The 27,835-nt window shown below is 44.9% G+C and overlaps 1 protein-coding gene across 1 annotated transcript in view; it reads right to left on the reverse strand.

Moving 5' to 3' along the window:
- Nucleotides 1-3,141: 3,141 nt before the first annotated feature.
- SUSD1 (sushi domain containing 1) overlaps nt 3,142-27,835 on the reverse strand; it is a 116,537-nt gene continuing 91,843 nt past the window's right edge. Inside the window, exons 12-16 of the mRNA XM_080820135.1 lie at nt 23,346-23,442; nt 19,737-19,995; nt 13,951-13,990; nt 4,237-4,330; nt 3,142-3,887 (exon numbers count right to left, since the gene is read on the reverse strand). Of these exons, the coding sequence (XP_080676261.1) occupies nt 3,887; nt 4,237-4,330; nt 13,951-13,990; nt 19,737-19,995; nt 23,346-23,442 (491 nt within the window). The 3' untranslated portion in view covers nt 3,142-3,886. The remainder of the gene's footprint in view (nt 3,888-4,236; nt 4,331-13,950; nt 13,991-19,736; nt 19,996-23,345; nt 23,443-27,835) is intronic.

The following is a 27,835-nucleotide window of genomic DNA, read 5'->3' on the forward strand; positions in this document are numbered from 1 at the left end:
ACAACAGTTGTGGCAGGCGATAGGCCCCAACACACTGGTTGATTGACCACTACTACTGATACTGGTTTTTCTCTTAGATGCATAGAATGGAAAAATAGGCGGCTTAGAAAATCCAAATGTGAGATCAGCAATAAAAAGGGAGCACTGAGAATTCTTTTTTACTTCCTCTAAAATCAATTTAAATACTAACTTGATTCCAAGCTAATGTGGAATTGTAAGATAATCACGTCTGCTCTGGTCTTGGTTAGGTGCCCAGCTACGACTTGAGTCAGAGACAGACTTTCACCTGTTTCCCCTCACTAACCTCCATCTGTCTGGTGGTTTGTGTTTCCTTCCAGAAGTGATAGGGGGGTGCGATACCTTATAGTGAAGAAAGATAGATATAAAAAGCCCTATGTTACAGCAGTTAAGGACAATGGTTTAAAACACACACACACACACACACACACACACACACACAAAGACCTGACTGTCCCCAAAACCAAAAGTGCTGTTCAAAGGTTAGCTCAAGGCCTGTCCAACCCCAGGAATGAGGACTAGACTTGCAGTCAGAAAATCTGACTGCACAATTCAGGTCACATAATTGTCTGAACCCATTTCTCCATTCTAAAGTGGGGGAAATGTTAATCCCTGACCTTCCCACCATACACAACTGTCGTGAGGAGGGAATGGAAGAATGTGCATGAACAAAAACTCCAGTGGAGAGAAATCAAGATTACAGGTGTGCACACCCACAGATCAGCCAGGGAACAATCTGCTCCCAGTTTTGATTCCTCATCTAGAAGGGAGCTCACAGCTGGGCCTCAGTGCTCACCTGGACAAGCTGTCCCCAAGACGGTAACTAAGGGAGAGATCCTTCCTCCACCCCTGGCTTGGACCTAGCCTTATTTAGTGGCTCTCAAATCCAACTTCAAGTGCTGCCCGGCCAGTCCTTCCACAAACAGACCCTGCATTTTCCCAGGAAGATCCACCTTCGCTCTCCTGAGATGCCCTCCCCGCCTCATCCATGAATCTGCTTGGGAAAAAAGGGACAGTCTTGTGGCAAAGCCACCAGGCGAATTTAGAGAACTTCTGGCGGCCCTCACCTCACGTTTATGAGAAAACAGTTAGAACTGTGGAAGGATGGTACATCTTCTTGCCAATGCTCAGGCCCTGCTTTTGTTAAGCGACACCGCTGAGCACCCCGGGGCGGTCTTTGGGAACGTTCAAAGGCAGTGAAAAAGTCCATGTTTTTGTTATTTCAGTATTCTTTCATAAACTGTTCCACACTTCTGCACTATGCAGAAGTACATTTTACCTAATATTTTACTTAATATTTAGTCAGATATTTTAACTAGAAGATTTTGCTACTAGGCAAATGGGATTTCTTCCTCTCAATGACAATTTTGCTAAGCTCCCCTGGGGACCAAGGGAACTTCTTTGGCAGCTAATTCTCCAGCTGGAAATTAAGGGGCTGCAAAAACACATGGTGTTTATGGGTCCAGTAAATAATAATAATAATAACAGTAATAGCAATAATGGGAGTTCAGATTCTCTTTTTGGATAGAGGAGGCTTTCAGGAAAATCCTCACTCATCAGAGACCTTACCTACACTAACCACGATAATTTGTAATGAGTCCAAATTTCATTCAAAGGCTGTGAAAATAGTATGAGCTTGAATAGCTGCACATAAAAATTAAAAGTAGAAAGCTATTTGTATTAGTCCTTTGAGAGCTCTACTCTGTAAGCCACCGAAGATGAGAGCAGGGAAGGTTCTAAATGCTGATCCTATAAAGAAGATGTGGTATATACATACAAGGGAATACTATGCAGCCATCAAAAGAAATGAAATCTTGCAATGACATGGATGGAACTAGAGGGTATTATGCTTAGCGAAATAAGTCAATCGGAGAAAGACAACTATCACATGATCTCCCTGATATGAGGAAGTGGAGATGCAACATGGGGGTTGGGGGGAGGTAGGAAAAGAATAAATGAAACAAAATGGGATCAGGAGGGGGACAAACCATAAGAAACTCTTAATCTCACAAAACAAACTGAGGGTTGCTGGGGGGAGGGGGGTAGGGAGAGGGTGGTGGGGTTATGGACATTGGGGAAGGTGTGTGTTATGGTGAGTGCTGTGAAGTGTGTAAACCTGGCGATTCACAGACCTGTACCCCTGTGGCTAATAATACATTATATGTTGATAAAAAAAATTTAAAAATTAATAAGAAAAATAAATGCTGACCCTAGGTTATAGTCCAAGATAGTACCTCAGAGGACAAAGGACAATTAATCCGAATACTGCCTAAAGCTGCCAGGGCTGCCCGCTGTTCCTGAACACCCGAGTGTCAGGATATGGCTTCCCTCTCTCTGACTCTTCCCAGTTGAGGGCATATACTTAGAACCAGGTCTCCCCAGGCACAGCAGCTCCTCGGATAGTTTCCACCTGTTTCTGTTGTTCCTCTCATTTCCTCCTCTCCCCACCAGCCCAGACCACCAGGATCCGACCCTCACCAACTCCCAGTGAGCTAGTGGAGAGAGAACACAGCAGCCACCCCATCAGGAGCACTGTCCCTCTTCCGCAGGACTTCAACCCTGCACAATTCCAGGGCCGCATTCATATACACCGTACCCTGAGGTTGTATACTAGAACTGTCCCCTGCCTGTCTCTCCCATGCTTGTTATCTTCCAGGCCTAGAAAAAGAGGGAGAAGAGGGAGAATACCACTGTTGCTTCGGAAAGTCACATGCCTCTGCTCCGGTCATTTCTTTCTGAGCCCTGGAGTTATGCCACCGGTTAGGGAAGAAAGCTAAAGAACACTGACTCAGGGTTTAAAAGTCCAATCTAACGTGTTCCATCTGCAAATTCAGCAAGTCAGCAGGGCCCTGGACCACTTATATCTAATGTGTCATAGTTCATGTCGTGTGGCACATGATTCATATGTCATGGCTCAGTAACAGTCATAGTTACTGAGGCTGTAGGTAAAGGGGAAGGTCCCATCAGGCACAGTCTTTCCCCTTCCCCTGTAAACACGTGGATGATGGCCATGGGCTTGACAGTGTTTCAGCCCACTGTTACTACACGAGCACCCGATCTAAAGGAAGACGCAGGGCATTTTAAAGAGAGAGTAATAAAAAAAAGTCAGGCAAGACTGCTATAAACTTTGGTGTGGAAGAGAAGAACGGCCAAAATTAACAGAATATTTTTATTGGAATGATAAATTATGGCTTTTGAACACCTGTAAGACCCATGGTTCTGTATCAAAGCTCTGCTGCCTCACGGCCGTCGCAGGGAACTTGCTGGAGAGGCCAGGTTAGCATACTTTCTGTTAGTATGTCAATTAATTGTAGGAAAGGGGTTGCTTCTGAAATGTTTGACAGGTTGCCTCTGTCAACGATCTCTATCCTTTTCAATGACCTCCTTCATAAAGGCAAATTCTATCCCAGGCTTAAGTCCATCTCACGGCTCATTGTAGAAGGATGGATTCCACATTAGTCCAGGGATGCTATAAAGGTGCAGAGACCATCATGCATTCAATGTCCAGAAGAGCTGACTCTCGGGAAACACTCAGACGAAAACAGACGTCCGGCCCACGTGACCCGTAGCCCATGGTCAATACTACATTGTCTGTCAAGGGTCTCAAGTTCACAGACACAGAACTGGTTGTGTAGCAAGCAGAGAAGACGTCAGCGATTTCCAAGCTTCCTCCACTCGGGGGGTTCCACAGAGGTATTCGCCATCTTGAATCCAGAAATGGGGCCAAGCTGGGAATGGAAAAAGTTGCAGAACCACACACACCCGGACCGAAGTGAGGCAGGGCCTCTGTGTAGGCAGGCACCTGAGAAGTTGTTCTAGCACCTGCCCCAGTGGCGCTGCTTCCTCTGCATGAAGCACCCGTCTGCAATCTAGACGTGGAGGAGGAAAGGGGTCCATTGACACACTTGGGTTTTCCCTTGGCGCACCTGTATGTGCGGCTCTTGTACCCTCATGGGAAGCAGCGTGGGGGACCAGCCACCACTCTGTGAGTAGCCCTCACAGCCATCGCTGGCCCTGCTCCTTTTCTGCACCAGAAGGGCACCCCCTCCCCGCCCTGAGGCACAGAGCTACTCAAGCCTCTTACCTAATGAGTGTGGAGCCCCTGACCACCTCCACCCACCGCCCCTTTGACCCTCCTCAAGCCCAGCTGTTCTTCAAGACTCCAACCCCATCCTTCCGCCATTCCATTCACTTCTCAAAAATGAGAGTCTCACATACCACACGGCTGAGAAGGAGAGGAATGCAAGAACAATCACAACAGCCATGGAGCCCAGCCCGACAGCCACCATCTGCTGCGGCATGAACGACGAATCTGCGGGACAAAACCACACACTGAGCCCACAGCATGCAATCACGGCCCTCCTGGGAGGCACGTGGGCACCTGTGCTCACTCCATGCTAACCCAGAGCTTGGCCCCATTTCACAAGCCATCCCAAGAAGGCTCAGAGTGCCTCTGCGTCCCCTGAGTCGGCCCCTGCGGTGTAGGCCTAAGGAAAACACAGTCCCAGGGTATTTCTGAAAAGGAAATGGAAAAACCAGGCCACATTCAAGTCACAGGGGATTAAAAAAAAGAAAAAAGCTCATCTTCTTGTGCATACACATACAGCAGACTGTGTTGTTTGTATTGGTCCTCTCTCGGTCAACTGCACCTGAGAGTTTTTCTGGGCAGTTCTCCTTTGCACTGAGGAAGAAGTCACTCTGACATCATATGGACTGTTGCTCCAAAAATGACAGGTGGCTCCCATGGTCAAATATAGCAAATGAGTCTGTCTGATGGATGGGGTCATCTGTCGTTTTCCCGACACACCAACAAGGATAGTACCTTCCTGCTCAGCCCAGCAGGTTGTCATGAGGCTAAAGTAAGAAAATAAATGTAGGGTGCCTGGGTGGCTCAGTCAGTTAAGCATCTGTCTTTGGCTCAGGTCATGGTCCCAGGGTCCTGGGCTAGCGCCCCGTATCAGGTTCCCTGCTTAGTGGGGAGTCTGCTTCTCCCTCTACCTCCGGCTTGTGCATGTGCCTGCACACTCTCTCTCTTACTCTAATAAATTAATAAAGTCTTTTAAAAAAAAAAGAAAATTAATGTAGAAGTTCTCTGAAAGACATACGTATGTTCTATTTGGGGTTTATCATGTGTCAACTGCAGGGAGATCCTTTGCTACACACTGAAGAACACCCACACTTGAGTGGCCCGTTTGGGCCAAGTGACTGAATCAGAGCATCCTGTTCTACACCAAAGGGCTCGTTTTAATTTGCAAACAACTGATTGAGCACTTACGATATGCCAAACACTGTCCTAATGACTTCTCCTGACCACCTAGGGAGTACTATAATAATAGTAACACATATTACAATAATAGTGCCTAGCGTCATAATAAGACACTGAGTACTATTATTATTCCCATTTCATAGACGAGACTGAGGCATGGTTCAGCAACTTGTCCAAGAGCACACAGCTAATATACGAGAGTCAGGATCCAAACCTGAGCTGTCTGGCTCCAGCATCTTGGCTTTTTAACCACAACACCGTGCTTTCCCAGTGCAGATCTGAATCCAGTTCTGTCTACAGCAGAGCAGGCCACGCTCCCCTTCAGAAGTCCAGGGTGCAAGCCCTGCTCTTTGGGGCACAGGCCGATGATGGTGGGGGCTCGGACTGTAGCAGTTCAAGTTCCTCTTTAAAAGGACAAAAGTCCGCATGCAATGGTGTGGCAGACGTTGGAAAGATCTTGGGGGCTGATGGTGCATACACAGAATTAAAAAAGAGAAACACCACCTTGCCATGGAAGAAATGTAAGAAAGTGCAACTAAGTCCAAATTCTGCCAGATGGTTTGCTATGGTTGTCACTGTCGGGATATCAAATTATTTCCCTTTTCGTTACCCTCCTTTTACTGATGCCCCCAGGCATACGCTTAGTCTGTCCTCAGGGCCATCCAGTACTGCCTGGGAAGAGCTGAAAAACAGCAAAAATAAAGGTCTGCTAAGTAACAAGGAGGGGCCTGAGGGGAAAAATAGCAGCCCCTGGATGTGAGACTCTCAAAACATAGAAGACTTGCTTCCCCGGCAGCAAGCGAGGCTCATCCGAGAACAGTCCCTCCTCCCTGACACTCTCATCACCAAATCTGCGCTCTCCAATACCGTAGCCACTGGCCGCAGTGTGGCTGTTGAAACCTAAATTAGTTCCAGGGGCACCTGGGTGGCTCAGTGGGTTAAGCCTCTGCCTTCGGCTCAGGTCATGATCCCAGGGTCCTGGGATCAAGCCCCACATTCAGCCCTCTGCTCACAGGGAGCCTGCTTCCCTCTCTCTCTGCCTGCTTCTCTGCCTACTTGTGATCTCTCTCTCTGTCAAAAAAAAAAAAAAAAAATTAAAAAAAAAAGAAACCTAAATTAGTTCCAATTAAATTAAAAATTCTGTTTCTCAATCATATCATCTCAAGTGCTCAATTTCAAGTACGCATTTCAAGCGCCCAATAGCCCCACATGGCTGGTTGCTGCCATATTGGACACTGCCGCTTTAAAACTTCCCATCATTGCAGAGTTGTATGGACGGGTACAATCTCCACAACCAGGTTAAGAGCAGTGTGGTTGTATTCTCTCACAGGATAGTGGCTCCAGCAAAAGCGGCCACAGAATACATTTCTTGCTAAAAGGCTCTGCAAAACCCATTACCTTGTCAAGAGAGAGACCTTCCAGAAAAAACATGGCTGATATCGTTTGGCTACCTTTTTCAGAAGAAAAAGGCTTTGATATTTTAAAAAACCATACTACAGAATGGGAAGAAGGAGCTGTGGTTAAACCACAAAGCAGCAGAGAAAAAAATTCAGGGAGTGACTTGAATGGCTACCTATTAAAACAGTGCAGGGTGGGGCACCTGGGTGGCTCAGTGGGTTAAAGCCTCTGCCTTCGGCTCAGGTCATGATCCCAGGGTCCTGGGATCCAGCCCCGCATCAGGCTCTCTGCTCAGTAGGGAGCCTGCTTCCTCCTCTCTCTCTGCCTGCCTCTTCATCTGCTTGTGATCTCTCTCTGTCAAATAAATAAATAAAATCCTAAAAAAAATTAAAACAAAAAAAACAGTGCAGGGTCAGCAGAAGAATGAATACACGGGGACAGAATAGTATAGAAACAAACCCATGTGTATCAAATAATTTCCAAGTCAGGTTGTCCAAGTCTGTATTTGAACACCCTAACTATGGACTCTGGACAAGGTTTTTCAGCCATTCTGGGTCTCGATTTCCCCACTGAGGATCGATCTAGTAAAATGGGAATGATAATAATAGTACCCACTTATAGGGTTATTATGAGAAATGCATGAGATAAGTCATGTTAAGACTGTGCCTGAAACACAGTAGGCGACTGGCAAATGTTAGCTATGGTTCATTATTGGTGTTTTGTTACTGGTTCAAGTCATTGGGGGAAATGATATATTATTCAGAATTCGTGTTGAGAAAACTGGCTGACCGTTTAGAATACAGTAATTTAAAAAAAAAGAATACAGTGATTTTGATCATTAGAGCTTATACTATATTTAAAATCTATATAAATACAAATAAATATATAAATATAAATAAAATACTATATATAAATATAAATAAAATCCAGACAGATTAAAGACTTAAATGGAAACCTAAAGGAGTTAGAACAAAGGGTAAGTGAATCCTTATCTAAAATATTTATCTCAAGCAGGTACGAATTGTCTAAGTGTATTTACTAATGCAGAAACCCTAACGCTCCAATCATGGGATCTGCTGCTGTTTCTACCACAGAGCCACCTGCTAAAAGATCTTGCCTGGCCTTGACTTCAAGTTATCATCTATACATTGCGAGCTCTGTCTTCCTTATATGAAGTTCCCTGTTCTCTGCTCATCTCTGTTTGACTTGAGTTTGCTCTTCAAGTTTTCCTAAAGATCACCTGCCGTGGTTCTCCACCTCACTTGCACGTTTAAGAACCTGCTAGAATGTGCTTCATCTGGGTCAGAAGGCTTTAATTTATGTGAATCAGTAGCTCTTCTCTTGCTTTTAAAATGTCCCCTCACAAACCAACAAGACAGAAGCAAAGTAGGAGTTGATGGACCTGACTTTCTCTTGACCATCCACCAGCAGGACACATTCACCCGAAGCAATGGGCCCACGTAACTATCCCTTACTATGGACATAAATATTGGAAAATCTTTTTTTTTTTTAAGTTCTGCATAACATGGCTCCAGGGATTTTTGGCTCCAGGTATGATTCTCGCTGGTATAGGTCTCTTGGTCTACTCTGTGTATGTGCTCTTTGAAAATCAGAGTCAGTGCAACCCAGAGCCCTCACAGGGTAGCCACACAAGATTTCTTTAGGGACTTTCCCAGTTAATTCCTCACTGAGAAAATTTACAGCTGCTCAATTCAAATTACATTTTTTCGAGCTTTGCCATCTTCTGGTTACCCTCCCTCTCATGGTTTCATGCCATAAATTCATGCTTATTTTTCTTCTGAGTCACTTGTAGAATATTCTTTTGGAAACTCGAGTGAATCATGTGTTAAATCAGATTCGCAGTGACTCATTCTTGGAGAGAGTAAATCCATTAGGTTAAATGTTGCCACTCTCTTCAGGGTGGCTCCCAGAGGAGGTACAGGGTTCATGAGGCGTGACACGGCTTCTCCGGGCTTCGCTTTGAACTCTTCCACTAATGCAAATATCACAGGTGCTGACGAGAAAGTTAGAAAGACTCCATGCCCACCCTCAAGCTTCCGGACAGCTTGAGAACGTCCTGTAGCTATGGACATTTTTTCATGAATTTATATGAGCAGGGTCATTTCCTGAAAGCAATAAACCTGTTCTCCAAAAGGTACAAAGAATTTGTACCACAATGTTTAGCTAGTGTGTTAAATTCCTCTCTGCTAGCCTGAGGTCTCCTCACTTGAGTTCTATGCAGAGTGGGAGATGACAAAGGAGATCAAAGTAGGAAATTAATTTAGAGATACAGAAAACCTGATGAATCAGCAACATTTTTGAATTCATTTTCTATTGCAGCCTAAGAATTCACCATAAACTTAGCAGCTAGCCCCCACTCATAACCTCGTATTCTGTGGGCCAGCAGTTCTAGCACGTTGCGAGTGGGTCCTCTGTTCAGCGTCTTCCAAGGCTAAAATCAGTATGTCAAGTGGGCTGCATCCCCTCTGGAGCCTCTGGGGGAAGAATCTGCTTCCAAATCCTTTGCAGTTGCAGGACTGAGGTCCCCATATTCTTACTGGTGGCCAGCCATCGGCCACTCAGCTCCGACTGGCCAACCACATTCCTGCCATGTGGTTCCTTCCACCTTTGAAGACAGCAGGAGAAACCCTTATTTATGTCAGACCCATCTTGCCCTTTGAATCTCCAATCTCCTGTTTCTGACCTCTAGATCCAGATTTAAAGGGCTCATGTGAGGGCCAGATGCATCTGGACAATCTCCCTCCTTGGGACCTTAATTATATCTTTGAATCCTTTCTCAGCAACACTTACAATAGCCTTTGAATGAGTAACTGAGAGGAGGTGGGTGTATACCAGTGGCCAGGAATTTGTGAGGCCACATTGTAATTCTCCCAACCACAATGATGAAGATTTAAAGTATGTGTATGCATGTTTGTGTATGTGTGTGTACATACAGGTGCACAGCCTACACAAACGCATACACACTAGGCTATAGCTTGATGTACATCTTCTCTGCCTCACTTAAATATTGCACTTACTGTGCTTCATTTTTCATCCGCCCCTACTGCTGGTTGACCAGTAATCCTCCAACTCAATTCATTAAATTCTGATTAGGCACCGATGTGTGCCAGGCACTGGTCCCGTTCTTCAAGTGCTCTCCCTCAGCGGTATGAAATCTACTAAGAAAAGACAAGTGCACCAGTTGCTCTAGAGTATCACAGAATGGCTAGAGAGAGGGAGGGAGAAAGATCCTGCCCCATGGAAGAAATAAAAAAGGCTTCAGAAAGGACACTGCATTTGATTTTAACCTTGACAAACAGGTAGGATTATAATAAGCTAATAAACAGAGATTACAGGAAGGTTATAGGGCAATCCGGGTAGAAATAAATAGGTAACTGTATGAACAAAGACATTAAGGAAAGTAAGAAAAGACCATAACCAGAGAGGATCGGACGCATCACTTTGAATGGAGAAGATGAGAGGCAACTAGAAGGGTGTGCTGGTGTCAGACTGAGGCCTTAGAAGCCAGTCTACAATGTAATGGAGACCTTTGGGAAGAACCATCAGGAGAAATAACCAAATCAATGCTGCAGTTTAGAACTATGAGTCAGACGTGTAGGCTGGAGTAAAGAAGGAGCCCCTGAACACCGTGGTGGGAGAGAAGAAAGGAGGCTCTTCCAAGTTGTTTGTGCTACAGATATAAAGGCCTGTGCTCAGGGGGTGAACCCAGACATGAGATGGGCATACCCTAGGTGTAAAATGTGGGCTGAAGGGGAAAGGGAGCGGTCACTAATGAGTTAGGGGTTTGACCCCTATGACGGAAGAGTGTTCTGTGAAAACAGTTTGTGATCATCTCACATACATCAAATGACCTTCCCTTGTGACTCAAGAAATCAGAGTCAGTACTTTGTGGCTAGAAGGGATCTGAGAGATTGAGGTAAGAGGCAGCTGAGAACCAGCCAAGTTAAATAAAATTTCAAAGACACTCGGCGGAGGAGCAGCAAGGCTTGAGCAAGGAAGTCCAGGCCTTTGCCCTTCCCCTCAAACCAACTGCTGGTTCCCTGGTAGTCATTGCAATGATCTGCTAGGGGCAATCTACAAAAGGTAAATAACAGAATTTGTCACCGGGCAAAGGTGAGAATGGGGCAGGTGCTTGGCATGGATGAACTGGAACAAGTTCAGGACTAATCTGGATCCTAGTTCTCTCCAAATTACTTTCCGAGAGGGCAGTCTCCAACATTTCTGCAAAGGGGGACTACCAGAGGTGAGTGCACAACCGATGGATATGTATGTCAGAATTGCCTTCTGCATTTTAAAAGACAGTGGGCTTCTCCATTATCTCTAGAGCCTTCCAATCGTTTGAATGCAAAGGTTTGAGCTCTCTTTCGACACTGGTTCTTGGGCTGAGGAGGGTAGAGAAGGCACTACCAAAAGCCACTTTAGATGTGTCCAAAGCAAAATCCTTCCTGTTAATTTTATCACAGTAGCCAGCTCTTTGGCAATTTCTTCCACCAGTTAGAGTGTTTTCTAATCATATCAAACAGCTTCTGAAACCAGTGGATTCTAGAAGCTCTTTCTGTGCCTCTCCAGGAGGCTTACACATTCCATTCTTCTGATAAAAGCACCTTTTCTGTGTAGAAACTGCATTCCCACCCTTAGAGCCTTAGGGAATGCATTGGCTGCAAAATGTCCAAATATTGAAACGTGTGGTTGCTTCTTGTGGCCGTCACTTAAATCCCAAGACAGGAAGCTTGGCCTATCTGCACACATTAGTGTAACAGCACACACCTCTGTGAAGGGAGACCCTCACCAATTATGCTAAGTAAAATAAGTCAGACAGAGAGAGGCAAATACTATATGATCATAGCTATACATGGAATCTCAAAAGGCTGAACTCTACATAGAAACAGAGAGTAGGATGGTAGTTGCCAGGGTCTGGGGGGGTAGAGAGAAATGGGGAGATGTTGGCCAAGGGGTACGAACTTCTAGTTACAAAATGAACAAGTACTGGGGATCTAATATTCAACATGGTAACTATACTTAACAATACTGTATTATAGGACTGAAAGTTCCTAAGAGAGTAGATCTTAAATGTTCACACATACACAAATATATACACACTAATTATGTGAGGTGATGGAGATATTAACTAACCTTATTTTGGTCATGATTTTTCAATACAAATCAAATCATCACACCGTACAGATTAAACTCAATGTTACATAAGTTATATCTCAAGAAAGTAGAGGGGTGGGATGGGGGAGACCCTCGCAGCCTGGCAACCACAATCCAAGATGGCTGATGGTCAGGTAATGTGCCTTGCCCAGTAGAAAAGCCATGTCCTCTGCTCTTATTGAAGTTGGTGTGAGTAGAGATAAAAAGATGGGAAATAAGATTAGAAGACAAGCAGACAAATAAAGGAAGCCTAATCCTCCAGGTCCCTCCCAATCATTTCCTGCTGAGCACCCTCTACTGACAAGGTAACAGACCCCCCATTGTAAAGTGCCCTTTGTTGGAATCCTTCTGGAAGCAGGGTTATGTGGGCACTTCCTCACCACAGCAGCCTATTGTTTCATGCTGCTCTGAGGTAAGGGGCAGGATGTAACGGGTTAAACTGATACTCTAAGCTAAGAGCAAAATTCCTCAGGCTGTTGCCAGGACTCATAAACCACAAAGAAAAGGTCCAGATGCAAAGGTCATAAACTTGACAAGATTTCTGGTATTAGCTACAAACTCATGGAATTCCTGGGAATCAAATCCACTGGCTGGCTGCCTGTTGGTTGAAAGAAATGTACTGCCAGGGAAATCCCACGTCTGGCAAACAGGGGGCCGCGATTGCTCAATCCCTGAGGCACTTCTCCTCCCCCTGGACAACTGCCCAGGCGAGGAAGAAGCACTAGGCCGATCTCCTCCCTGCTGCATCTTATGCAGAGACAGCTTTGGAGGAAAGGGATAGGGCACTTTCACAGGAAAAGACTGAGGTGGCCCAACTAAGTGACCAAGTGACTCACTCTGCCACCAGCCAGGGGATGCTTGCTCTTCCTATCCAACAGGATGTGGTCATTGTTCTGGGCCCCCTGTTCACTGCACTTCACTATCTTTTCTTCCTTTCTAACTGGTGTGCTTATCCAGTCTCCCCTTTCTCATTACAGACTGTGGTTTGAGAATGCTTACATTTGGCACTTAGTTACCGATTGCTAGCGGATCGTGAGAAGTCCACCAGCATTGGATCAAGAGGAATGGACATCACCGCAATCCTGGTCATGGAGCTGGATGCAGTAACAGACCCACCTTTGAGTTGTCTTCCAACTGAGTTCCACTTTTGGTTGTTCAGAGGATAATTCTCCCATAATGGGGGGTGTTTTTCCGAAAAGTATATGTGGGGAAGCCTGGGTGGTGCAGTCGGTTGGGCACCCAACTCTTGGTTTCATCTGGGGTCTTGATCTCGGGGTTGTGGGATGGAGACCCACGTCAGGCTCCCAGCTCAGCATGGAGTCTGCTTAGGACTCTCTCTCCATCTCCCTCCACCCCTCTCCACCCCCATACCCTCTCTCTCTCACGCTTTCCCTCTCTCCAAATAAATAAATAAAACCTTTTTAAGAAAATTATACCTGTATGGGTGTGCCCATGCTAAGCAGCTAAAAGGCTCAGAGTAGTGGACTGTTGTGGCTCTTTGAATTGGTCTGCTAACATGTTTTTCTGCACCTCTTTTCCTGATGTGGATCATGTCCACCTCTCAATGCAATCCTGGGGAGGCTGTCAATCACACTGATTTGCCCCCAACCACCCATATGAGTAAGCCCCAAATCCAAGGTAGGCTGTTCATAGTGCCTCTAGAGTACCCTAGGAGGGGTACTTGTCATCCCACAGATGGTCACTTAATCTAGGAGGGAAGATTCTTTCCCTGAATTGAAAAACCTTCTGTTCCCACTGAAGTTGCTAAACTGGGCAGCTGGTGGCCATTCCTCTCCCTCACATGGCTTACTGTAGAAGAAAATGAAGCCAACTCAGAAACTGAGAGCAGAGACAAAGGCAGAGTGTCCCACTCATGGTGTCAAGTCCCAAGTGACAGTTCCTGGAATCCTGGTGACATCCCTCTGGGGCCAGGTCCATAAGCTCCCCACCCCCCATCCTTTTCAGCTATGGATTTTTGCTTAAACTAGTATGAGATGGGTTTCTGTCACCTGTGACGACTTAAAAAGAAATCTCATTAACATAAACTTGATGCTGCAGACTGGACAGGATGCTTAGGCAGAAAATGGCTTTACCTTTCACTTGAGCCCAAACCGCACACGAGCATCTTCTCGCCTATAAAGAGAAACACAGCGACACATTTAACAAGGCAGCACAGAACATCAGTTTAAATAATACACTGTAGCCCGGAAAGTTTAGTGGGTTTTTTTTTTCTCTTAATTTGGATTAAAATATCCTCATCTAGCTCTAACATCTTATAATTGAGCCATGTGGTGACTAAGTATTGGAGGGACTGGCATGGGTAGCAGTGACAGAAGTGACCCTAGGGATCAATTCTGCAGCTTTACAACAGATCTCAGCACACACTATGGGTAAACAACAGAAATGGCCATGAGTTTCATTCTCCTTGCCAGCTCTGAGCAACTGGCACTGACTGCCTACAAAGGATGTTGAAAAAGATTCTGAGGTCCCCTCCCAAGTCCCATCCATGACGTCCCATCCATGTGAGGTCCCATCCACGTGACAGTGACAGTGACAGTGATGCACGCAATAGGCAAGGCTATTGGAAGCTTTCGTAAATAATACTTTACCTGTCTAGATGATACTTATCTGGCCAACACCTACAGAGTCACTCAAATGAGATACCTTCTTTCCTTCTCCCCCAGCTCTTCTATGCATATTTGTCTGTTAGGAACACTGGGATTACTCAGCAAAATGTTCCCCAGAGGGAACTAAATAGCAGGGGTTAGGAAAGATCTCTCCAACTTCAAAAGGAGATTCTCTTTCAAGTGAACACCTTGGGTAGTCTGATTTTATTAAAAATTGAAAAAAAAATAGATTTACCCTGAAAAATGCTGGGGAAAGCTTCAAATGGCCGTAAGCTCTTGAATGTGACTAAATTTTGCCTGGGTGCTAAGTGCCTCAAGGGCATCTAGAGGAAAATCATAGGCAAGAATAACCAGTGAAAGGGACCTCAAGTAGTTGGGCAGGCACTACGGAACTGACTGTACTAAAAGAGAGAAACTGGTAGGCCAGGTGAAGAAGGAAGCACATTAAAATAGAGTTGTAACCAGATATACATTTTAAGATGCTCATTCTGGCAGTTGTATGGAGCAAAGAGACAGAATAAGAGACAGGAAGATGAGTTAGAAAATTGATGTTCAGGCAAGAGATGCCAAAGGTTAAACATGGTTAAGGAAGAAGGAGAAGAAAGGATGATTTTACACAGTATGAAGGTGATAGAATTGACAAAATTTGATGTGCACTAGACAAGAAGATAAAGAGGGAGGAGACAAGAGTGATTCCTTGATTTCTGTCTTAGCAACTGGGAGCATGGTGATGCTATTTACTGGGACAGATACACAGAAGGAAAGACAAACTGGGAGAATCAGAAAACAAAGTTCGTGGTGTCAAATTTTACTACAAAGCTGAAGTAATCAAAACCAGGTGGTGCTGGCATTAAGACAGACATATAGACCAATACAGTAGAATGGAGTCCAGGGATCAACTCCTGCATGTGTCAAATAATTTTTGACAAGGGTGGCCAAGAACATTCAATGAGAAAAGGAAATCTTTTCAACAAATTGTGCTGGGAAAACTAGATATCCACATCCAAAAGGATGAAGGGGGACCCCGACCTAACACCACACACAAAAACTAACTCAAAATGGATCAGATCCAAATATAAGACTCAGAACAGAAGAAAACATAGAGAAAAGGCATCAGCAAATTGGATGTAGAGATGATTTCTTGGATACGACATCAAAGGCATGGGCAGCAAAAGGAAAAAGAGACAAACTGGACTTCATCAAAATTAAAAGCTTCTGCGGATGTGAAGCAAAAAGAATGTCTGTGCACCATTAGTGGGATGCAAACCAGTGTGGCCACTGTGGAGAACAGTATGCAGGATCCTCAAAAAATTAAAAATAGAACTAACCGGTAATCTCACCACTGGGTGTTTACCCAAAGAAGAGGAAAACACTGAATTGGAAAGATACACACACCTCTATCTTTACTGCAGCATTATTTACAATAGCCAAGATATGGAAGCAATTCAAGTGTCCATAGGTAGATGAATGGATAGAGAAGATGTGGTGTATATATACACAATGGAATATTGTGTATAAAATACCATAAAAAGCCATAAAAAAGGAATGACATCTTACCATTTGCAATGACATGAATGGACCTAGAAGATATAAGGCTAAGTGAAATGAATCAGAGAAAGACAAAGACCATATGATTTCACTCATATGTGGTATTTAAGAAATAAATTTTAAAAAAGAAACAACAACAAACCAGACTCTTAAATATAGAGAACAAACTGGTGGTTGCCAGAGGAGAGGTGAGTGGGGAGATGAGTGAAATAAATGAAGTGAATTAAGAGGACACGTATCACAATGGGCACTGAGTAATATATGGAATTGTTAAATCACTATATTGTACACTTGAAACTAATATAACAACACTATACATTAATTACACTGAAATTAAAAAACAAAGATGTTGGAATGTTAAAAAAAAATTAGGAACTTTTGTACATCAAAGAACATTTATTGATAGAGTAAAAAGTCAACCCATGGAATGGAAGAAAATATCTATACATTGCAAATCTCCTAAGGGATTAATATCCAGAATATATAGAGAATTCCTAACACCCAACAACAAAGAAATAACTCAATTCCAAAACAGGCAAAGGACTTGAATAATCATTTTCCCAAAGAGGATATACAAGTTGTCAAAAGCACAAGAAAAGACACTCAACATTGCTAATCATTAGAGAAACAGAAGCCAAGACCACAAAGAGATACCATCTCACATCCATTAGAAGGCCCATTATCAACACAGAAAACAGCGGATCTTGGGGAGGATGTGGAGAAAATTGAACCCTTGTGTACTGTCAGTGAGAATGTAAAATGGTGCCGCTGTAAATGTAAAATGGAAACTAGTGTGGCAGTTCTTCAAAAAACAAAAACAAAAACAAAAAACAAAGAGAATGATCACATGATCCAACGATTCCAAGTGTAAATGCCCCAAAGAATTGAGAGTGGGGACTCAAAGAGATATTTGTACACGCATGTTCATTGCAGCCTTATTCAAAACAGCCTGAAGACGGAAGCAACCCAAGTGTCCAACCACAGACGAATGACTAAACAAAATGGTGTGTACACACAGAGTAGAATATTAAAAAGGGAAGAAATTCTGACACAATGCTACATCATGGGTGAACTTTGAGGACATGAGGCTAAATGAATTAAGACAAATAATGTATGATTCTACTTATATGAGGTACCCAGAGTAGTCGAATTCCTAGAGACAGAAAGTAGAAGAGTAGTTGCCAGGGTTTGGGGGAGGCAGGGAGAAGAGAGTCCCTGTTCAATGGGTACAGTGTTTCAGTTTGGCAAGATGAAAGGAGTTCTGGAGACAGCATGCACAACACGAATGTACTTAATGTTAATAAACTGTACACCTAAGAACTGTTTCTATGGTAAATTTTGTTATACATATTTTACCACCATTAAAAATAAAAATTGAAAATAAACCACTACTAGATGCTCTGGAATTAAATGGTGGTAATGGTTGTGCCATTTTGTGAATACATTAAAAACCACTAAATTGGGGCGCCTGGGTGGCTCAGTGGGTTAAAGCCTCTGCCTTCAGCTCGGGTCATGATCCCAGGGTCATGGGGTCGAGCCCCGCGTCGGGCTCTCTGCTCAGTGGGAGCCTGCTTCCCTTCCTCTCTCTGCCTGCCTCTCTGCCTACTTGTGATCTCTCTCTGTCACATAAATAAATAAAATCTTTAAAAAAAAAAAAAAACACACTAAATTGTATACTTCATTTTTTTTTCACCATCTTAACCATTTTATTAAAAAAAATTTTTATATGGGTATAGTTGACATGCAACATTACATTAGTTTCAGGTGTACAACTTAGTCATTTGACAAGTTTATAAAAGATGCTATGTTCACCACCAAGGTAACTACCATCTGTCCCATTATATCACTATCACCATATCATTAATGATATTCCTTATGCTATAAATTATATACTTCAAATAGCTGATTAATATGGTGTGTGAATTGTAGCTCCATAAAACTCTTCAAAAAAGAAAAATAAATAGTTCACTACTAATTTTAATATGACCGTAATACTAATAGATTGGAAACCCATAGGGGAAGTAAATGCAATTCAAAACTGCAAGGCCCAATATAAATTTTTTCACAACCCCTTTGCCTCCTTAGTCTCCCAAAGACCAAGCACATGTTCTGCTAAGCTATATGAAAAAGAGGTATCTATGACATCGCAGAAAAGTTTCCCATAAACTAGGATTCTTATCCTAACCTCTCAATTATCTGTGTTATGGATTGGATGTTTGGGTCACCCAAAGTTCATATATTGAAGACCCAGCCCCCAGTATGATGGTACTTGGGAGTAGGGCCTTTGGAAAGTAATGAGGTTCAGATGAGGTCATGAGGGAAGGGACTCCGTGATGGGATCAGTGTCCACATAAGATGAAGAAGACTGACCAGAGCTGGACTGCACGCTTTCTACCATGTGAGGACACAGCAAGATGGCCGCTGTCTGAAAGCCAAGAAGAGGGCCTTACCAAAGAACCACGTCAGCTGGCACCTTAATTTTAGACTTCTCATCTTCCAAAGCTGTGACAAATACATTTCTGTGGTTTAAGCCACACAGCCTATGGTATTTTGTTATGGCAGCCCATGTGTCCTCATGTACCTCTTAGACCAAAGTCCCGATCTGGGAAGAGCACTCTCTATGCTGTACTAATGTTGTACAGCTAGTGCTAGGTCTGCGGCTAGAAATGCCAAGGCAGAATCTCCAGCTAAGCTCCAGCGAGAAGGCCCTGTTTGAGTCATAAACACCTTTAAACAAGTTCAGGGAAATACAGTCTGGGCTTTAGCCTGCCAATTCTTAATTCCTACGTTATTGTCACAAAATACTACCAAATCTCTCTGCTACTTGTACATATTCTTTTCTTTTCTTACTTGTACATATTCTTAAAAGTAACCGCGGGTTTACCATCAAGCGTGATAATGGCGCATTAGACTGGTGTCCTACACCGAACTTAACAGAGTATGTGTCAGTTTTAAATATGGTATGGGGACGCCTGGCTGGGTCAGTCAATTAAGCATCTGACTGTTGATCTCAGCTCAGGTCTTGACTTCAGGGTTGTGAGTTCAAGCCCTGGGTTGGGAAGGAAGGAAGGAAGGAAGGAAGGAAGGAAGGAAGGAAGGAATCTTACATTCAGGATGGCTTCAATTCATCAGTCAAGTGATGTTTCTATTAATATAATTTTTTCCTAGTTTCCATTCCCAGTCTATATGAATCTATATCATACTTTGAGTTCTCCCGGGGCAACCATCGCAACGGTTCTTCTAGGTCTTTCACCCGACTCATTGATTCAGCTCTTGCTATCCTGCTTGTCCAGCTCACTATCTTTCCTCACGGTGCAATGACTCCATAGTTCTGGTCTCATGAAAGAACCACCCCTGGAATAAGGTAGGCTTTCTAAGGATGAGGAGAGGTGGGTGTGGCCAAAGCAGTCAAGAAAGCAGAAAATAGGGCAGCACTGACGTTCAAGGAGAAGCCTCTCCTTCCTGCTTCTGAGAGGGTGCAGGGAGGCAGCAGCCTGGCAGCAGCACAGGGAAGTGACACTTCAGACCATCAACCTCCTTAAAGGTCTCACCAGCCCATCATTTATGTAGGCAAAGTATTCGACACATTTTTCTGGTTGGTACATGCGGTCTCCATCTCAAATACCGGGGAAACAAATGTTCAAACATCTACATTTCACATGAAGAAGAAAATAGAGAATTCATGAGTTTTTACAGAAGTGTACCTTATTCCATTCACTTGTGATTCGCAGTATGATGCAGTAATCATTCCCTTTTTTCAAAGGTGCATTATAGTATTTCCCGTAGTACAGCCTGTCTCCAATAGATATCTCCATGGCGTCATCTGGAACATCTTTGGCCAGTAGTTCTGCAGCCACATACCCTTCAGCATCAGAAGTGTTGCTAAAGAATGAGGTGGCCCCTTCAGAATCACAAATAAAGGTGCTTTGGAGGGTCAGGGGAAGCACTAACACCTGATATGAACTGAAAAAAGAAAAGAAAAAGAAAAAAGAAAAAGTCTATCAGACCCTTGCTTGGGAGAGTCATTCATTCAATGTCATTCATTCAATTATTCATATTTACTGAGCACCTGCTACGAGCGAAACACTTTTGTGGGCACTGGAGACATATCACCGGACAAGAAAAAGTCCTTGCCCCCCCGGGGGTGGGGGCAGATTTACAGTCTGGACCTCCAGTGCTAATGACATACGACACGCGATGTGAGTCATCAGGTTCCGCCGCAGATGGATGCCAAGTAAACCCTCTTTAGCCGGGAGGGGCCGCTCCACGTACAGCTACCCAGAGAGGGCTCGCCGTACACCTCCTCTCATCAGCAGTTTCCACGTGGGCAAAAAAAAAAAAAAAAAAAAAGCCCAGCTGTGGAAAGGGTTTAGCAGTCACAAGGAGGCTGCCTGCCTACAAGCGTTAATGTACTAAGCCTGCAGAAAGGCTCAATCACATGGTAACCTGAAACGGAACTCATGTGACCTGCATTCCCTCCAGGGCCCAGATACCAAAGTTCATGTGAAGTAAAAGAGAAGTAAGGAGCACCAAGTCACCGTGCGTTAATCTAGTCTGACCGTGTCCTGAAATAGCCAGAAAGGAAAAATGTCATGCGTACATTGTGAAACTGTCCACTCAATGTGGACAGAGAAGCACACCAGCCAGCAACGATCCTTCTGTGTTTTGTTATTGTTGATTCCACCAAACACAAACCCTGTCAGCGAAAGGAAGTGTAAGAATAAAAACACACCGAGTCCGAATCGCGCTTCCTTTTTCATCCCCTCCCTTCCGTCCTTCTGTCCTGCCTCCAGGATAGCACGTTTCTGAACATCTGCTTTCTCTATCAGGCCTGACAGCAGGGATCTAAGGGACTTACGCCTGTACCCTTGCAAGCCCTTACCCAGGTCTTTGGCTGAGGCCGACTCCCCACTAATGTTTCTTGAGTTGATGTTTCCGTAAAGAGGAAAAACACGCATGAGTACCAGAGAGGTTTAGGGTCATTTCCAAACCATGAGGCCACATAATCTATTCTACTAGTAAGTATACAACTTCCTGTTCCACATTCCTAATGCCCCTTGCTTCCTAAAAGGCCATGAGTCACTAGGTTAAGAAAAGGGAGCCCTCCACGGCAGTACGTCCTCGACTTGGAAAGTCTCCATCCCAAACATCCTATGTGTCCTTGGGGCCCTGATTTCCACCAAGTCTGGGCTCACTTTCCAGCAAAGAGCTTTCTACAAAAGGTACAAGGTCAAGCCTACAGGGCAGGGAGCTGCTGCTGCCACCACCAGTAAACATCCCTAAAGCATCCACCACCTACAAGGGAACACTTGTAACGACACACTTCCCTGGAGACTTGAAGACATCCCTAGGAATCATGGCTGCAGGTAAGGGAGTAAATGGTGCGGAAGCTCCAAGCTGTCCTCAAACTCCTCTTCCAATTCACCTTGCCTTGTGGATGGTGGCGTTCAAGTGCAACTTCAAGCCTCACCTTTGGTTCTGGACATTAAAGGCACCATTCATGGGGCATAAAGCAGTCTCCCCAGTTAGCATGATCATAATCACCTACGCTGCTTGATAATGACACAGATTTCCAGCCCCCATCCCAGACCTACTGAATCAAAATCTCCAGGAGCTGAGTCTGAGAATTTGTACTGCTGATAAGGCACCCCAGTTTATTTCTTTAAGTTGGCAGTTGTGGGAGACACTAGCACGACGAGAGCCCAGGAACAGACTGCATCATTTGCCCGAGATCACCAAGCTAAGGAGGGGAGCTTTGGTCCCAGGGTCCTGTTCCACCTTGTGCCCCACACCCTTGTCCCCCTCCCCGAACAATGTAGAAAGCAGACTCGGGCCTCTCCCACACTGGCAAAGCTGCTCCCCCAACTCAAACCAGGTAGTCAGGGAGAGGAAACTGCTCCATTTGCCTGTTGGTAATTAACCCTGATGACATTAGGGAAGCAGTTGTGGCTGTTTGGATGACTGTTCTGGAAAGACTTCTCCCCTCTTTCTCACCGCCACCCTCCCTGGAATGACTCACAGATCTCCACTTCCTGTTTTGGAGGCACTGGAGGGCACATTAGCCACAAGGATAGACTATCATCTGGCTTCTTTTTTTTTTTTTTTTTTTGGCCTTACGTAATTATTTGGCCTACATATTACATTTGCTCTTGCAAAGTCTCTCAGGCAGTGATATCATAACTTCTGTTCTCCTCATAACAACAGAATGGCAGGGCCTTCCAGTAACTCATCAGGAATCAAGGAATAGAACAATGTAGGCAATATCCATGCCTGGAAAGACCTTTGAGAACTTACTGCACTTAAACTAATGGAAAGACAGGAAAAGCCTAAGGTTCATTATCAAGAGACACACAGAGGCGCCTGGGTGACCTAGTCGGTTAAGTGACCCAATCTCAGGTTGGGTCTTGATCTCACAGTCATGAGTTCAAGCCCCACACTGGGCTCCACACCACACATGGAGCCTGCTTAAAATTAAACAAACAAATAAAAAAGAGACACACAGATAATATACCCAGACTTTCTTTTTTATAATTTTATAGTATCTGCTCGAATATACTAAAGGATCAATGGACTAACAGGTCAAGAATGACATAAGGCAATGAAGGTTAGGTCAAGGATGGCAAGGTTATTGCCATGTCCTTGCCTTATTCCTGTGAGCAAGGGGCTTATCTCTCCAGGGGAACCTCTATCTTCCTTTCTTAAAAAAAAAAAAAAAAGGAATAATTCTGCTTTTCTAATCCAGGCATGACCCTGTAAATAAAATGCTTAATGGAACACAATGTAGTTCTCCAACTCGGGTGAATTAATTCTATCCTAATACCATCTGGAATCCCAGAAACAGTCATTAGCTACATAGTGTCTTGCCCATAACTCAATGTGTGGACGAATTAAGAGAATTATCTGAATGAGCCTTTCAGATCCACTACACAAAGATCATCTTTAAATGAAATGCTGCTCCTGGTCCACCATCACCAAGAGACACCGAGGTGAGTGTAAAGGATTAATGCCTTACACATCACGCGCAATCAATGCTTATCCGGCCAGTGACCAAAGGAAGGGATTTCGTTTGTTGAGCTAAGCTGCCCAAATGCCTATCTCTGGCCCCTTAGGAGTCTCCCTATTCATTTGGAAGGATGCTGGTTGGAACTAAAGGCCCAGTCTGTGCCCAAGGAATCACAGACAAGAGTCCCTGATTGCCCTGCCCCAACCAATCAAGTGCAACACCTCAGAAGCCCCCTCCTCCATCAAACCAAAGCTTCCAAGACTCTCCGTGAGAACATCCAGGCCACCACGGGAAAGGAGCCACTACCTACCTGATAGGTCCATTTTTCTCCTTGGCTTTCCTCAGTTTCAGACGGGGTAGAGGCCCACCATGCACTGTGACAAAGTCTACTTCCGGAGGGGGAGGCTCTGAAAACGAGTCGGAAAGAGGAAAAGGGTGTGACTGGAATGAGTGGGAGCATGATGAAAGGGGTCCTCACGGGGCCATTGCAAGGGAAGTCTGAATGTAAGAAGCGATGAGTGTTTTCCGACACCTGCTACCACACGGATGAGTCCTGAAAACATTATGCTACGTGAAACGAGCCAGACTCAGAGGGATGATCCCTCTCCTGTGCGACATCTGGAACAGACAAACTCACAGACCCAGAAGTAGGTTAGAGGTTGCTGAGGACCGAGGGGTGGGTAGGCAAGGGGGAGTTAGTTGCTTAATGATCAACAGTTTCTGTCTGGAGTGACGACAAGGTTCGAGAAATTGACAGTGGTGAGGGTTTACAACATTGGGAAGGGACTTAATGCCAATAAACTCTGTGCCAGAAAATGGCTGAAATGGTACATTTTATGTTATATATGTTACACAATATTTTTTTTTTTTAAGTGATGCCCCAGTGCTGACAGAGGGCGCACACAGTGGGGCTGACAGTTAACGTGCTGGACAGGTTCCTATTTGGCGGGCAAGACCTGCATTTCTGACTTCTAGATCCTTTCCAGTCACAGAGCATTCTGTGCTTATTTTGTTCTCCCCAGCAACCAGATATCCCAAATAGACCTTCTACTGGGAGGGGACTGTTATCAGCTGACGCCGGTGTTCAAGAACCTAACTGGTAGTTACATTCATAGTATGAACACACCGGGTACCATTCTGCCTTGTGGGCACCTCAGCTCAGGTGCACTGGGCACTCACCAGATGCACTAGCTATGTCCTGCACGGGCCTCATCTCATATAATCTTCTCAACACTGCTATCAAGTGAATGAGATTTATAGAGGGAGAAAGGAAGAGAAAAAGACAAAGAATAAAATAGGAATGCCCCCCCCCCAGGTATTATAGAAGACTGACAAATTGCTGAGTTCTACCTCTGAAACTAATAATACACTAAATGTTAATTGAATTTAAATTAAATTTAAAAATTTAAAAATATGAGCCCCCCCTACAACCCTGGTCTTAAAATCTACTACAGTGAAATTAAGGACTAGGAGGCCAAGATAAATACTCAAGATTTTATTTACCCAATTTGGAAATAACCTTGGGGGGCAGCACCTGGGTGGCTCAATTGGTTAAGCACCTGGGCAGCTCAGGTCATGATCCCAGAGTCCTGGGAGAGAGCCCTGTGTCGGGCTCCCTGCTCAGTAGGGAGTCTGCTTCTCCCTCTGTCCTCCCCCCAACTCATTCTCTCTCTCTCTAATAAATAAAAATCTTTAAAAAATAAAAAAATAAAAATAATTAAGAAAATAGACTTGAGGTAGAAATTCCCAATCCATATTATAATAAATAATAACTTATACCTTCCTACATAATTTGTGGTGGTTGGGGGAGGGGTGGGACAGAGAATGAGGAAGAGAAAATCTTAAGCAGGCTCCATGCCCAGTGCAGAGCCCCACACAAGGCTCGATCTCAGGAGCCTGAGATCATGACTTAAGCTGAAATCAAGAGTTGGACAATTTAAGCTGAGACACTGAGCCACCCAGGTGCCCCTAACTGCCTAGTTTTTATTTTTAAAAAAAATTTTTAAAAGATCTTATTTATTTATTTGTCAGAGAGGGAGTACAACCAAGGGGAGTGGCAGGCAGAGAGGAGAAGCAGGCTCTCTCTGCAGGGAGCCCGATTTGGGACTTGATCCCAGGACGCTGGGATCATGACCCGAGCTGAAGGCAGACGCTTCACTGAGCCACCCAGGCGTCCCTAGATAGTTTTTTAAAGCACGATCAAATATGATGGTTGCCAGAGGGTAGGGGTTTCGGGGTTGACAAAATAAGAGAAAGCGATTAAGAGTTAAAATCTTCTGGTTATAAAATAAATAAGACATGGGAATATAGCGTACAGCATAGGGAAAACAGTCAATAATATTCAAAAGGCTGTCTATGGTGACAGATGGTGACTGGATTTACCGTGGTGACCATTTCATCATGTATATGAATATCAAATCATCATGTCACATGCCTAAAACTAATACAATCTGCATGTCAATTACTCTTCCATAAAAAAAGTTCAATTAAATATGTTAATCATACATCACCAACCAACCCATTTGTTAGCTACCCTTATACACCATGCACCATGGGAGGCCGGGAGAAACAGCCAGGGAAGACACAGTTTCTGCTTTCCAGGAGTTCAAAGTCTCACAGTGGAGATAGTTTCATAAACACGCGGCACTTAGAGCTATGATAAAGTCATACACGGGGCACTGTTGGGGTGCAGAGGAAGAACACCTGACCAAGGGCAGGGGGCGGGCAGAGCATCGAATGCAGAATTGCATGCGCCCAGGGACAGGCGGCAGGAGAGAGGGCAGAGACAGAACCGAGGCCCTACCTACGGCACGGTTCAGGGGAGCTGAAAGGTGGAGTCTCGGCCTGGGAGAGGCAAGCAGCCAAGTGGGGGGAGGTGTGGGGAGGTTTCCAGAGGTCCTGGAAACAGGAAGTCACTTACAGAGTCTTAGCAGATATGGATTTTAGAAGTACAATTTAGGGACACCTGGGTGGCTCAGTTGGTTAAGCAGCTGCCTTCGGCTCGGGTCATGATCCCAGGGTCTTGGGATCGAGTCCCACATCGGGCTCCTTGCTCGGCGGGGAGCCTGCTTCTCCCTCTGCCTCTGCCTGCCTCTCTGTGTGCCTGTGCTCACTCTCTCTGACAAATGAATAAATAAAAATCTCTAAAAAAAAAAAAAGAAGTACAATTTAGACAGCTGGTTGGAGGATGAACTGGAAAAGAACCAATGTACATGTTGCCCAAAAATCTAGGTATGCAGCGCCTGAGGTCTGAAGCAAGTGAGGGACTGAGGATGGAGAAGAGGCGGCAGATGGAAGAGACACTCGGAGGGGAGAGAGAACAGATCATGGGGGAAGACAAGGAAGGGGGAAGAATGTGGGCTTTGGTTTCAGTGGCTGCATCGGTCATGACGTCATTCACCAAGGTCTGGGGGGAGAAGGTCAGAAGCAGCTCACTTCTAGGGGCGTCTGTGTGGCTCAGTGGGTTAAAGCCTATGCCTTCGGCTTGGGTCATGATCCCAGGGTCCTAGGATCAAGCCCCCGCATCGGGCTCCCTGCTCAGCAGAGAGCCTGCTTCTCTTTCTCCCTCTGCCTGCCTCTCTGCCTACTTGTGATCTTTGTCAAATAAATAAATAAAATCTTAAAAATAATAATGATGATTATAATATAAAAAAGCAGCAGCTCACATCTAGACATCCCTAAGTCTGCTGTGCTCCTGGAATCATCCAACAGGCAGTGAGAATACAGGTCCAGACAGGAGCAAACTGGGAATGACACAGTGTCAGTCATCAGTAGCAGAGGCCACAGCTGCCCAGGGGGACCGCGTAAATGCACCAGAGCAGAGACAAGGACTCAGGGCTGACCCCTCAGAAGCCCAGGCATCTAGTAGCAAATGGAAGACTGAGAGCTCCCAGTCACTCGTATCAGACACCGCCAAGTCTAGCATTTCTTCCAAAGTCACCCAGATATGGTCACATAAATTCTGGTTTCCATAAGCTTGTGGCACTGCCAGGGACCCTCGGAGGTGGCCTGAAACGATCCCACGCAAAAGGTGTTAAAGGTCGACACTGTTTCCGAGAGATTCTGGATCTGACACCCCTGAGGAAGACAGCCGCTAGCTTCCTGCTGGGGTGATGGGGAGAGGGGGGCGAGGTTTGAAAAGCCCTGAGCAGGTCCCCCCAAGGGAATGTGCCCCTTCTCCTTTCGTGAAGTTCTGCCCTCAGGCCTTCACGGGAACATGGAAATGCCCTTTCGTTTGTGAAGTTTTGCTGTCACTACAGAGTAAGTGGTTTTTGTCACACACTTCCTGTTTTCAGCCCCGAGGGAGAGTTACTATTCACTTTGTGTGTGAGAACCCTCCTCCGGCTCTTTTAAACTGTTCCTTTGCTTACTCTTCTCTGAGATTACTAATTCTAGTTCTTCTAATCTCTTGGCTAACCTTTCATTTTTTTTTAATTTTTTTTAAATATTTTATTTATTTTTTTGACAGAGAGAGATCACAAGTAGGCAGAGAGGCAGTCGGGGGGTGGGGGGGGAGGCTGGGAAGCAGGCTCCCCGCTGAGCAGAGAGCCCGATGAGGCGATGAGGCGCTAGATCCCAGGACCCTGAGATCAGGACCTGAGCTGAAGGCAGAGGCTTAACCCACTGAGCCACCCAGGCGCCCCTCGGCTAAGCTTTTAAAACCACTCCATTGCTCATCACCCTCGGTCAAAGCAGAACAAAGTGCTCAACAGGCTTGCAGAAGGCAGGGCCACCGAGGGAGCAGGAAGCCCTCTCCTGCCCCCTGGCTGGTTTCTGCCTTCCGGCTGATCCCATCACCCT

The sequence above is a fragment of the Martes martes genome (assembly GCF_963455335.1).
Source record: "Martes martes genome assembly, chromosome: 12".
Classification (NCBI taxonomy): domain Eukaryota; kingdom Metazoa; phylum Chordata; class Mammalia; order Carnivora; family Mustelidae; genus Martes; species Martes martes.